We start from the raw sequence: 13,653 nt of genomic DNA on the forward strand, positions 1-13,653 counted from the left end.
GAAAATGTTGGAATAGAAAGCTTGGGAATTCTGGCTGAAGGCTTGCAAGGTTGTAAACTAGTTTTTGATGAAGTGTTTGAAGAGGTTCCCGCAGAATTTTTCAATAACAAATCATGTTTAATTGATTTCACGTAGTAATATGCCTGATCAGCCGCGATTCTGAGTTTATCGTACTCTGAAAATTCTTCATCTGAAATTAAACCAATGATTGTATTGTGTGATGATCGAAAATCCTCATAAGCGCCTTCTATTTCATCAGCTCTGGCTAAAAACTGCGATTTATAAGATTCATTTGTTGATGCCTGAATGCCTATTTCTTGAGCTTCCTTTAAACGCGAATAGGCTGTTTGGCGCAGTAAATTAGCTCTAGTTAATTTGCTGGACATTATGAATCAATATAATATAATAATCTGATATAATAAATATCCGAGGTAATAAAAAACTGAACAATGTAAATCGATTGCTAGATTTATGAAACGTGTATTAATAAATGTGTGGAAAAGGAAAACTAGCGTTTACTTCAGAAGATATGGTCGACAGTTGAATAATACAATATGATCTACAAATTTTCAAAATGTACAATAGTAAATGAAATCTGGTGTAAGTACGTGATGAATTGCAGTAAATATGGGTCAATAATGAATGATATTCGAAAATTGTTACCCAGTAATTACGATTGATATCAAAAGCAAGTAATAATATTCGAAAGGAAGTAAAGATAAGTTGAAAAGTATGTAAATAATACACTTCAAACAGCTCCCGAAGGCAAAATACAGCGACCGCAACAAAATGTTGAACTGAATAATTGAAAATATTGAATTTGTCATCAAAATAGCATCCACTGTTTGAATGAAGAGATATTATAAAAGATGAAGACAAATTGAAAACATTCGTTTTATAATTCCCGTTGTAAAAAAAGATGAAAATGCACCATGCGCGCTGTGACCCTGACCTTGAACCGGTCTGCCCGTGAAATGAAATGATTTTCACAAGAGAAGTATGTCGCAAAAAATAAATGAAAAAAGGTAAATTTTGGCCAAATTAAATTATGAATGAATTTTTCTGAAGGAAACAATCCGGCTCGAAGGACCAATGTCAACGTAGGAATGAATGCTGGTTAAAAAAAAGAAAGAGAATAATTATGAAACAATATACGAGCAAGTACACCTCGAAGAGAAAAAAAAATAGGGCAACTGCTTACCTCGTTATTTTCTTGATTCCTGGATGTTCGGAGTCGTGTAGCTATGGATCACAGCAATGGATCGTATTTTCTGATTGTCGTAGTAAATATTAATAATAATTTATCGAGCGAGAGTACTCTCTAGTTCGGCCGTAAGAACAATACTGATTCCACATATGTCCGAAAAAACAGCAGTTGCGGATGTTTTCGTGGTGTAACTTGCAATCACCGCGAAATTCGAAAATTATTGACGGAAAACAAATACTTCTTAATTTAATTTGGCCCATAAAAACAAATAACAAAACCTTATTGATAGTTTTATGAATTAGGAAATTTAGATTCCCAAACAATTATGTTTGCCGATTAAAAAGCTTCGAAATTTCTGTTTCTCATCCTTCGATTCCATATCTACCCCAATTTTACTTTTTTTTGCTTGGAAAAGATTGACATTTTTGGGTTGCCGCAGCCTAATAAATTGTCTGACATTTAACCAGGGGCTAATTCGAGCTAATTAATATTCTCCTCTACGTCCATAGCCCCTGGTATTACGGGAGAAAGGATATTTCTCCAACACGCATAGGACAGGCTATCTAGTTTTTAGATCTTGAGTGCGATATTCTTAGAATTGGAATCGATATAAACCGAAAACCTTATCAACAGTCATGGAGAAATACCGATTATAAGGATACAAATAGGGGAGACTGGGGAGGGTTGATACGTTTTTGGAATATTTATTTTTCTAAAATGAATTATATGAAGAAACAGGACTTTTATAACATTATATAATTCTTCGATTAATCGTTCAACGAAATAAATATAGAATTCTCAAAATATAAACATCCTATTCTGTACAAAACGTTGAACACAAAAACATGCAAAATGTCTCAAGCCTCCCCACATATGGGAGGATTGATACGGTGTACTGGGAGGCATGAGACACATAAACTGAAAATATAAGCCCCATTGTTATCACTTGCAAATGTCACATATAAACATTTTTGTGCCATTTCTAACACGGTCACATTCTTCTTGGCACCATTGCGAGCACACCTGACGCCTGATCCAGAATTACTAGATCAGTAGGTAGGTCAGCAATGATACTGGTTTGCTTTGGTCCCGTAGGTGCAGAAACATGTTCAGAAGGTAGGTTGGATGGTAAAAACGCCTTTATGTAGGCCTGTCCAACCAGCTCCGGAATATTTTTTTAAGATGATACATATATCAGGCCTCCCCACCCTAAATGTCTCAAACCTCCCTGAAAGCAAGTTTTAAAGTAATTTATGTTTTCATTTTATACCCATACATTTTGGCAACCTAATAAAACAGTAAATTAAGTAGGTTTATGCATATTTCCCAGTCAAATGTTTGTTTATGCTGAAAAATTAATGCATGATCATAAAACCCTTAGGTAACGTAAGTAAATACTTACAATTTCTCACCTCGAAACACTATTTGTTGAATATTTCACGAACGAACTACTGTTAGCCTTACAGATTAAGGTCATGTAGTGCTTTCTGCCAGAGAATTGTGTTCACCAGTATATTACTTTTGAAAACGGCTACAGACCGCGGATATAAGCCTGTATCAAGCCTCCCCATGTATCAATGCTCCCTAGTCTCCCCTACTCATTGCAGTATCAGCGGTAAAAATAGCGTGCGTTTAAAAATAATTGTTCTCGAGATATCAAGTAGGCTATGGAATTTTGAGGGTCGATGTTACCTCTTCCAGGTAACTGTCTAGTTAGTGTTCTGGATTGTTGTTTTATCGAAATTCTCAGCTAGTTATAAAGATGATAGCAGGTAAATGGATTAAGGTCCTCTACGTGATATCATACACAGAGATGAAACACTGTGCAGCTTGTGTTACAACAGACAAGAACCTTCCTTCCATATACTCTTTCCTGTTGAACTCATAACAATCGTTCAAAGCGAAGCAACGTAATCCAAACCTTCTATGAAGGTAAGAGATCCTTGGATCAGGGTATAATTAATATAGAAAGCAGTGTCATGATTGCAAACTCTGCCCCCATTGTGATGCTTAAATTCTGCAATCTATAATCTATACCTATACGCCATTATAAGTTTGAAGGGATGAATCCATCGGGACGAGCATATAGATATGCATCCAATTTTCGAGCACAGTTATATCGGAGTAGATTCATCTCTCTTTTGTGCATATGAACTTGTGCGTAAGAATTTATTCAAACGGAATACGTCTGGAGTCAGACTCATCCAACTGAAAATGGATATATATTATCGAAAATCGTTCGTACTGTCGTCAATCTTGACGCGTCTATGTCTGAATGCCGAAGTTATATAGTACGCGAAATGTATTTTATCCGAGTCGTCTGTAGGGTAATGGGTACAATTTTGTGAGAGTTTTATCAGGAAATGGCTTACATGAATCATTCTACATCCCCCGTTGGAGGTTTTGTTCCTATTGGGGAAATTTCAATACAGGGTATGGAGTTTAATGAAATATCTTATGTTTTTCAATCCACTCACATCGAATTACTCGAAAACTGCACATGATACGAGGAAATATGAAGAATACTTTCATTTCACAAAACGCTAGAATATTCATTTGTTAGCGTACAACTTAGTTTCAACGTTTCAAGAGTTGGGTTCTTGGAAGTTTTGGTATTTTTATGTTACGAAATGATCATGATGAGAAAACTGGAAAACGTGGGTGATATCCTATGTTCGAAAAAGATTCATCAAATAAATGAAAAACTATATTCCGAAATTCATTTCATTCGATGAAACGGTTTGTAAGATTTATGATTTTTCAACAGCCTGTATCTTTTAAACTGAGCCGATACTGTTAAAAATCTATACGAGTCAAAGACTCACCCTGTATAGTATTTGGGTGCCTTGAAATATATCGAATAAAATATTTTTTGAAACATTTCTCGTTTCTTTAGTAGACTGAAAAATTTTCAACACTTCCTCGTACATGAAATCCTCCACCATCGAGTAATCCCTAATTATTTCTGATCCACCCAATTGGACAGACACGTTGGGGCAATCCATATACGCGTTTCCCCGTTATCTGGAAATCCTTGGAGAACAACCTAAGCTCCCGCTTCTTCAACGGGTCAGTACACAGCCTGGCATCTGAGATCTGAAAGTTTTGAATTCATTCGAATCGTGAAATGGAGTAGTGATTGAACTCCCACGGGAATCCTCTTGTAGGATGCTCTTTTTTGGATGAAGCGAGATGCTTTCCAACTGTTACTTCGAGAAACATGTTTTTAGTTACCTACTCGGATTTTTTTTTGAAAATTTGTTCGTAGCGATTTCCATATTGCCGAGAGCTGCAGATTGCTGATTTTCAGAGGTACAAACGAGGTTTACATTCACAGCAGAACTCTTGTTTTCTTCAAAATTGACGGGAGGGTTTCAGTTGGCTGTATGTATTATCTTCAATTCAAAACTTCATGGCATAAATGACGGATATTTATGTGGATTTTATAGTGCCTATCGCCCACCTACATTTACGATAGGGCAGACGTCACTTTCAAATACATCGCATGACAATATGCAACCCTTATCTTTATTTCCTTTCATAGCAATTTTATGGACAATCGATGAAATATTGGCCTGGATCAGTGGGAGCGTTCTGTAAATATTATCACCAGGAGATAAGTGAAAATCCTGGTATAGACTCCAGATATGAGAGACCATCAGTGTTTTATTCATTTTTGGGAATACGGACATTTCAAAATGTATTTTTTTCCTGTTCGATACCATGGAAAATAGTGGACATTTTGAAGGGTTCTAATAATTCTCAAAAGGACATATGAATGAAACTAATTTCAACCGGAAATGCTTCATCTCATTTTGACTAATTTGGGTTTATGAGATGTAGAAATCAATGCTTATTGGAGAGATCAGTTTTTCCGTGTGATAACGAAAATTCTGGTGGAAACCATTATTTCAAAATATTGCCTGACTTCAGAGCATTCCTTCATGCTGATAAATATTATCTATTATTCTAGGAGGATGGCGTAGCTATTGTAGATTGTAATCATCGATCGATATGGTGACTCATGCATCTACTTCATCGACAAGAAACGCCCCCACAAGGCCCTCAAGGTAAGGCAGGAGTTAAAGAGCATTTATGAGATTTTCACCCACACTTTCAATATGAATTATAAGGGGTGGATTTTTAATAAGCGTCAGGTGTAATAAGTACATAATTCATTATTTCGTAAGGCTTCACGTTCGATACCCTTCAGGATCTATTATATTTAATCGCTATGGGTCCTGCCAGATGGTTCAGATGTGAATATTTGGAAGTTTCAGGTTGCGAATATTACGAATTTGGTCAGAATCATTTATGGTCATAATGAGATTTTGCTGAATCTTTTGAGAAAGAAAATAAGCATATATAGAAAAATAATAGCAAGAATATTAGTAGGTACGTGGCGAATACTCGCGTTACGGATTTTAAATTGAAATACTTACTTATTTCCCGAAATAGTACATGAAATATGTGTCAAGAAATGTTTGCGAGAGACAACAATCTGTTGCTTATAAATCATCTATCGAATCGACCAAGGAGTCATCTATTTAGTGAAATAAATATAAATAGTTTTATGGGGTAAACAACTTGGCAATATCTCACTACTACGATAAAACCGGAAGATTTTATTCGGTGTTCACTAGATGCTACAAAATTCGAAAACATCTCATTAGTTTCCCCCATTGTCGTTGACGAAACCGTTTTCAAGAAGGATGTCCTGAAAGTAGAGAAGATTCTGACGCATTTTTAAACATTTTTGTGATATAGAAAACAGACATCTAGCATTGATGACGGAATGACTCGCTTTCGTTAGCCAAAGCACAAAAAAGCTTTTTCGAGAAACTCCTTGAAGCCATCCCAGGAACTGGTGACTACGTAGTGGCGAGCAGTGACAACTCTAGTGGCGAGAACAACTTTGATGTGGGGCACAATAGACCTTGAGGTTATTGGACCTCAGCTTCTTCTCGAAATGTTTGTTTGCGGACAAGAAATCACCTCCTGCATTTTTTCCGCGTGAAGTGAAAAGAAAGAGACAATCGGAGAGTCCATCGCGAAAAAGCACACAAAACAGTTGACTGTATGTCACCAGTTCCCAGAAGGGCCCCCTGAAACGTCGAAGAATCGAAATCATTTATTTCTTTCAGCGGAATTACCGATACGAAGTCCCTTTTGTGATTCGGTGATTTGTATTCCGACAGCGATGTGTTGACAGGAAAAACCGACGTCCGATAAATCTCAATATCCGTCGCTGGCACAGAAAAAATACGTACGAATTAGAATATATAGTGTAGGAATCGTTTTGTTCGGCATTTTGGTTGTGGTTTCTACAGGTCGATACGTGGTTTCGGCGGCAAATTGTGAGGCATAAATGTTTCAATAGATTGGTGTTTTATTCAATACAATATACAAAGTGACGGAGGAAGTGTTTGCACTGTTCCATTCAACATGTCGAAGCTTCAGTAGAGCTGATCAAAGAATTGGAAAGTACAAATATAACAGGAGATATCGCAGAATAAATTGAGCAATTATCGAAAAATCCCATTCCGACTAAAAATGTGAACGAAGAAGAATAAACTTTCGATATTACTTGAAACACATTCAACCTTAGAACATATTCTAAGCATTCAACTATTCGAATACCTATATTTTCATACGTTCATACCCTGATCTATATGGATATATGAGAGGAGTCTCATATTTGTACGATCAAACTGATATCTTCTGATATAACATATCTTCTGAATTCTGAAATATCAACAGGAAATGAGCAGGGGGCTAGACCTGCTCCTCTGTCTAAAAGTCAGGTTGTTCTATTAATGTCTAAGGATATGGAAAGCATAGAAGTTGTTTCGTAGATTCCAGAAAAACCAAACAGTTCGTGATTCAATATAAAATTACACACTAGGGAGCCCAAAGTGAACTCGAAGATGAAAAATGGAAAAAAAAATCGATTTTCTCGTAAACATTGTTAGATATCCGAAAGTTTGATATTTCAAGCCTATCTCCCTTCGCTTAGATTTATATCATTGAAATGTCATTTTTCCAAAATTGCAAATTTCAATCTGCGATATCTTCTGTTATATTCGTCTGATCAAATTGGGATTTCCGGTTATATAATCAGCGTTGCCTAGGCTTCCATCCTAGAACAAAAACTCGATTTCAAAAATCTCGATTTTTTAGGTCAAAATGAGCAAGGGGTTAGACCCTCCTAAAATGACCTATTTGCTATTCTGTCTAAAAAAGAGGATGTTCAATTACTGACCTATGGATATGGATACTGAGTGCATAGAATTTGTTTTGAAGATTCTAGAGTGCCAAACAATTGATGATTCAATAGAGAATTGCACTCTAGAGAGCTCTTCGAATTCAAGTCGATATGAAAAGTGAAAAAATTTATTTTCTATCAAACAGGGCCAGATATTCGAAATTTTGGTATGAAAATATAGATTTTCGAACACGCTGAATCTATTGCCTGCAATTTCAAAAGCCTATCTCCTTTCATTTAGATTTTCATCTCGGAAATAAAAATTTTTCAAAAATTGCAAATTTCAAGCTTCGATATCTCCTGTTATATTCGTCTGATCCAATTGAGATTTCCGGTTCTATAATCAGCGTTGCCGGGGCTTCCACCCTAGCACTAAAACTCGATTTCGAAAATCTCGATTTTTTGGGTAAAAAATGAGCAAAGGGTTAGACCCCCAAAAATGACATATTTGTTCCTCTGTCTAAAAATCAAGTGGTTCTATTACTTAATTCCAGAAAACCAAATAGTTCGGAATTCAATATAGAATTGTGCTCGAGGGAGCCCTTCAAAGTGAACTCGAAAATTAAAAGTGGAAAAACAAAAAATTCGATTTTCTCATAAACAGTGTTAGATATCCGAATGTTTGGTATGAAAATATAGGTTTTCGAATATGCTAAATCTATTTCAAGCAATTTTTTGAGCCTATCTCCCATCGTTTAGATTTTCATTTTAGAAATGGCATTTTTCAAAAATTGCAAATTTCAATCTGCGATATCTTCTGTTATATTCTTCTGATCCAATTGTGATTTTCAATTCTGTAATCAGAGTTGATAAGACTCTCACCCTTGCACAGAAAATCGATATCGAAAATCTCGATTTTTTGGGTCAAAAATGAGCAAGAGGTTAGACCCCCCTAAAATGACCTCTTTGTTCCTTTGTCTGAAAATCAACTGCACTTTCAATGGGTGGGTCCTCCTAGTATAGGCATTGGATCTGAATTAAACTTTCCGATTTATAATCAGCAAGCTCAAGCTTTCCCTCAGAATATAAAATCGAATTTGAAAATTTCGAAATTTCGGTTTATATCGTCAGACCATTGAAAATTCTATTTCTCTGCCTGGATAAATATTGGACATATTATCGAAATACAGTTCATTTATATTCTTCCAGGTAGAAATAACCCAATAACTCCCACGTTTTAGTCACGGAATTACTCCTGCTCAGTTTAGCATATTTGTAAAACCCCATTCTCCAACCAGGTCTTTGTTTCATTCGAACCAAAATCCTCGCTGCTAAACAATATTGTATGGCGATTAATTACATGTATATTTATACTTTGCACTCGCATATTCAACAGATATCTAACGTAACGGTAAAATGTCCGGTTTGTTCAGGACTCTTACATATGTACACTCCAAACTTTTTTTTTGTATTATGCACGTGCCGTACCAAACCTAACGAAACACATCCTATCCATAATTTATCACTAGAGAGGAGTTTTAGGTCTGGAATCAGTTAAAGCTAGACGTAATCCTGTTGCGTGGTGAAATATATCGTTTTGGGGCAAATGTTCCACCTAAAACAGTTGTGCGTTATTAACTGTTAAACCGTTCTATCCAGCATGTGCCTAGGAAAACGCATAATAATTACGAATTCAACTGCGTCGTAGTAGTTATCAGTAGTAACTAGGTGGAAATCCATCCAGGCTCCACATGTTGCAATTAAGGATCACGGTAATCGAGGGTATTAAACAGAATGATTTATCTTGATGAGATCAGAAACCTCAAGAACCAATCAACACATATTGACAATTATTTCTCGTTATTTTGGAGGAGCTACTGGTGTTTTCAAGATCATACTATAGCGAATGCCATTCAGCAAAAAAATTGCATGAAAATGGTGAGGAAGAAATGCGGAAGGTATCTCAGATAGCCTTCTATTTCCACAAACACAATGTGCTCAGTCAATCTGTACGGATTTTCTAGATAAATTGATTAAGCTTTCATCAATAATCTTCTCATATAGAAATTCATATAACAGTGCCATGTATTTGTTTAATTATTCAATTCATTACGGTTATCTGATTCTGCAATCAGTTAAAGTATGTTTATTCAGGTGGGGCTTCATTATTATTTGATCGATTTTTTTCGCACTCATAATAATAACCTAGGTAATGATGTTTTGGGAGAGGTAAGAAATAGTGGGCATTCGAAGCTCTTTCAATAATTTTTTCAGATAGTATGTATTAAATAATAAGTTATAACGTCATTGATCCGACAGATAAAAAAGTTTTCTTAAAATAGTTCTAGTTTCTATTTAATCTCGAGGATATTTCGAGATGAACGTTGTATCTAATACCATGATTCTTTGATAGACTGTTAACCCACCTCTAGAAATCATATCTAAACCGTCTTCACGAAGCAATTGTGAATTCCTTCAAGGAAAGTAGAAACTTTGATGTAATTGATTACAGTTACAGCTGTCTATAGCATCAAAGGATTCTTCGCTTCCAACTGTTGATGGCTTTTTACCCTTCACTATTCAATCACAAAATCACCTACTTCAAAGGCGAAATCGACCAAATTCCACCCTTTCCAAACTTCAAATTCCCCGACGTCGACAAAGTTGAATATCCCCAATTTTCAGGCGGCTTCTTTTCCTATTTCTAATGGCCCACTTAAAATTCAATTTCTACAGGGAAATTTTCAATATCGAGTGACCGAAATGATCCGGACGAATTTGGAATGTTTCAACCGAGTTGTTGGATAACTAAAGTTCGAGGGGTGATCAGAACTAACGATAAATTTCGCGAGTCAGTTGAGGGATCGGATTTCAAAATTGGAAATTAAACCTCATTGAATCAGGGGATGGGTTCTGGAATCACTTGTCAGAAAGTTGGGAGAGCTCCTTAAAAGTTCGGGATCGAGTTTTTCATTGAAGCCTTTCTTGTTGATATGTCATCAATTTTTGAGCACTGCTCATTTCACATTGTTGTTCTTCAGTTGCAGTTACAATGAACAGTTATTTTTGTCTTCGATAATCCTCTCAATAGTGAAATTTATGATCTGGAAATCTTGGTCTCTGACTGGGAGTGTCTTCCAAGCAATGACTCCTCTGTTCTCTAATTCAAGTTGTTGGATGAACACTACAGTATCCTCATACTTGTAATTCTTTTACTTCCAGATTCATTATCCAATTTAAAACCACTTCAAGCTTACAGCTTACTTTAGGGTTATTTTTAGTAGGGTTAAAGGAAGCTTTTCAATTAAAGGGACTCCAAGTTTGATTATGAAACTGGCCATTAAACAGTTTTGTATTTTACGTAGGTAAGGAGTAAGGACTTCTATGAAGATCGAATTCAGCTCATTTAATTCTAATATTACATTGAGAGACATTCGATACAATCAGATACTATCTAAATGCAATTGCACACCTAGTAAAATTATCTATATGAGCGATCAAATGAATGAAACCACCGGACCATCATGCATCTCGAGTGTTATTTCAACCAAACATGCGGATTTTACATTTATGATATTATTTATCACATTCCCGATGCTAATAAACAGGCTGGCCTAAAACTCTATGATTTTTTCTTTATAAGCTGTACACTCTAGACAAAGACTCACTCAAATTATTGAGTGAGAGAAAATTGATCAATCGATATTACAATTGTGTTCTTCACCAGAAGATGCTGCACTGTGATAGCGAAACACTTGTATCTAATGGCTTAATAACTCATCATCATAGTAATAATAGATTTTAATCAAGTATCAAACAAAAAGTATCAAATCAAAATAAATAACCAAATTTCATTTCGATATTTCTATATAAAGTGAAACGGTAGACGACTTTAGGGGAGTCTGAACTTTCTATGCAAAAAAAATTCACGTAATTTTCTGAAGCACATTGTTCATATATTGTGAAATTGAAATTGCTGCTTTGAACGTAATGAGAAAGAATTAATGATTCTTGCAACCCTCGCCGGGCTAAATTGATCACAGTATACTTGAATATTGGACATTACATGTTAGTGAAATTTTCGTTCTTCATGCGACGCGGTTATTCTATTGTCGCAGTAAATTAAAAATCATCATAACGTCTGAGTTTGGCACTCTTTTCAATGTTTAATGTGGTTCGAATTTTTTTTGAATTCATCAAAGAGAAAAACAAGGAAGGATTCAATTTCGAAAATTGAAATTCATCGTCGAGTAGGTTATGTAATGTTATTTGTAAGTCATTTGAAAAGGAAGCTTAGCTTCTATATTTTTCAATTACTATAAGTTTAGCAGCCTAATACGAAGAATTCCTATGGACGCTCGATATAGCAGATAGATCAAAGATACATGGAAAAGATTTCAGTTGAACTAATTTCAACCAGAACCTTAATGACACAACGAACGAATCCTGATGACAAAGTTGCCCACTCTTATTCCAACTAATTCTGAACTTTCATCGAAAACTTCGAACTTCTTCTGATAGGAGGACAGTCGAAGCTGTTGCTTATTTTTTCTCCCGAGAATTTTCCCCCCCTTCAATCCAATATTTCTTTGGTTCACGGAATGCTGAAGAAAATCATTAGCAGGTCAAGCAAATGAATCTTTAATGGAATTATAATTTACGGGACCAACTCGAAAGAAATTCGTGCGTGAATGGAAAGCAAATTTTTCCTATTCAACTTATCGAATTGCTGTTAACAGAGAAACCACTCTCATGTCTGAGGCACTCACTCAGAACAATGAAGAGTTGCTTGCAGACATGTTGAGATAAGTCCAACGTAGAAAACGAATATTTCGAATCTGTACAGAACTGAAATGCATTTTCCGCATATGAATTCACGATCATTGGAACAACTGAAAAGTTATCTGACAACGAAGAGGGAAACTTGAGCCCCAACTAGTACATCTGGCAGGGCACAGTTCAAGAAAATTCAATTAGAGCAAAGTTAACGAATAAGGAATGGCAACCAAGTGGGCATTAAAGATCTCGCGTTTAAAGTTTTAAGGTTATAATTCCAGTGATTTTATACCGACGTTATGATATTGTATTAATCATTCTCGAATGATTCTGACAACATTCTTCTTGAATAATGTCCTTCGAATGATAATTGTTGTTTGGCCTCGAGAAATTTTCAATTAATCAGGGTCCCTTTGGGAACAGAAGTTTTCAAACTTGAACTGCTCAAGGATGACTCGCAACTTTGAACAGGGGACCATTCGCTCTTTGTTTTATGGTTATCATCTGAAATAATAGACCTTTCGAAGTTCTAATGGTTACTGAACCTCCAATTCGAGTTCTGCCAAGTTTGTTGCTCAGGTGTAAACAGAAATAAAAGTGGCTTCAGCATTGGTTTGACGAAGAAGTAACAGCATTTTTCAAAGTACCATCTTCCACATTTTCTTGGTAGTTTTAGCTGTTAGGTACATTCCGAGATATCTGAAAAGGAGCTAGAGAATTGTGGGGTATTGATTAGGTAAATTTCGAAGAGTTTTCTTATAATCAATCATTCTAAACTTCATCAGGCGAGGGAACAAATAAAAATTGAATGAGTATTCGAGCACCTGAAGATGACTGAAATTAATTGATCGATGTTTAATCCAACTGGTCATTAGCTAACTGGGTGTTCTCTTAGGTTCACGTGTTGAGTTCAATAGCAATTGATGGTGCAGAATAATTCGCATACCCCAGGGGTTGAGTTTAATTAGCAGCTGGTAACAGTATCCACTTTCGATGCTTCATAAATTAGCATGCAATTCGAGAATTTGCAATGTCTAGTATCGTATATCTCGTCCTGGAGTAACAAAAGATGTCAGATGTCAGACAATGGAAGTAAAGATTTTCGGGCACCAAATACTCATATATATGCCGTAAATCATTAGATCCCCAATATAATGTTTCAGCATGAATAATATGCACTCCATAATGAGCAATTTATCGATATTGAATATGTGCTTCATAGCCAGATAAATGGTGATAATTCTCGTTGATGCATGTATTTTCCTTCGCAGCCTAATTTTAATGATTTTAAAATATAGTCTAGAATACCATCTGTTGAATATAGTGAGGGGATCAGGTGTGGTGTTATTTTATTTTCCCTCGAGATTGTGAACTGTGAATATTTACAAAGAAACTTCTCGAAGATAATTATGATGGATTGAAATTGTTTCGGTTATGACTACGAAAAAAAGAGGATCCTTAACTG

At 35.7% G+C, this 13,653-nt stretch overlaps 2 protein-coding genes across 4 annotated transcripts in view; one reads left to right on the forward strand and one right to left on the reverse strand.

The window, feature by feature from the left end:
• The window catches only part of LOC123312814 (tyramine/octopamine receptor-like), a 36,670-nt gene that overhangs the window by 21,951 nt on the left and 1,066 nt on the right, over window positions 1–13,653 (reverse strand). The window lies entirely within an intron of this gene.
• LOC123312813 overlaps window positions 5,177–13,653 on the forward strand; it is a 34,281-nt gene continuing 25,804 nt past the window's right edge. For both annotated transcript variants that reach the window (XM_044897313.1, XM_044897314.1), the window contains exon 1: window positions 5,177–5,277. In XM_044897313.1, coding sequence (XP_044753248.1) covers window positions 5,232–5,277 — 46 coding nt within the window. In that variant the 5' untranslated portion in view covers window positions 5,177–5,231. The remainder of the gene's footprint in view (window positions 5,278–13,653) is intronic.

Source organism: Coccinella septempunctata, chromosome 5, assembly GCF_907165205.1.
Source record: "Coccinella septempunctata chromosome 5, icCocSept1.1, whole genome shotgun sequence".
Lineage (NCBI taxonomy): Eukaryota > Metazoa > Arthropoda > Insecta > Coleoptera > Coccinellidae > Coccinella > Coccinella septempunctata.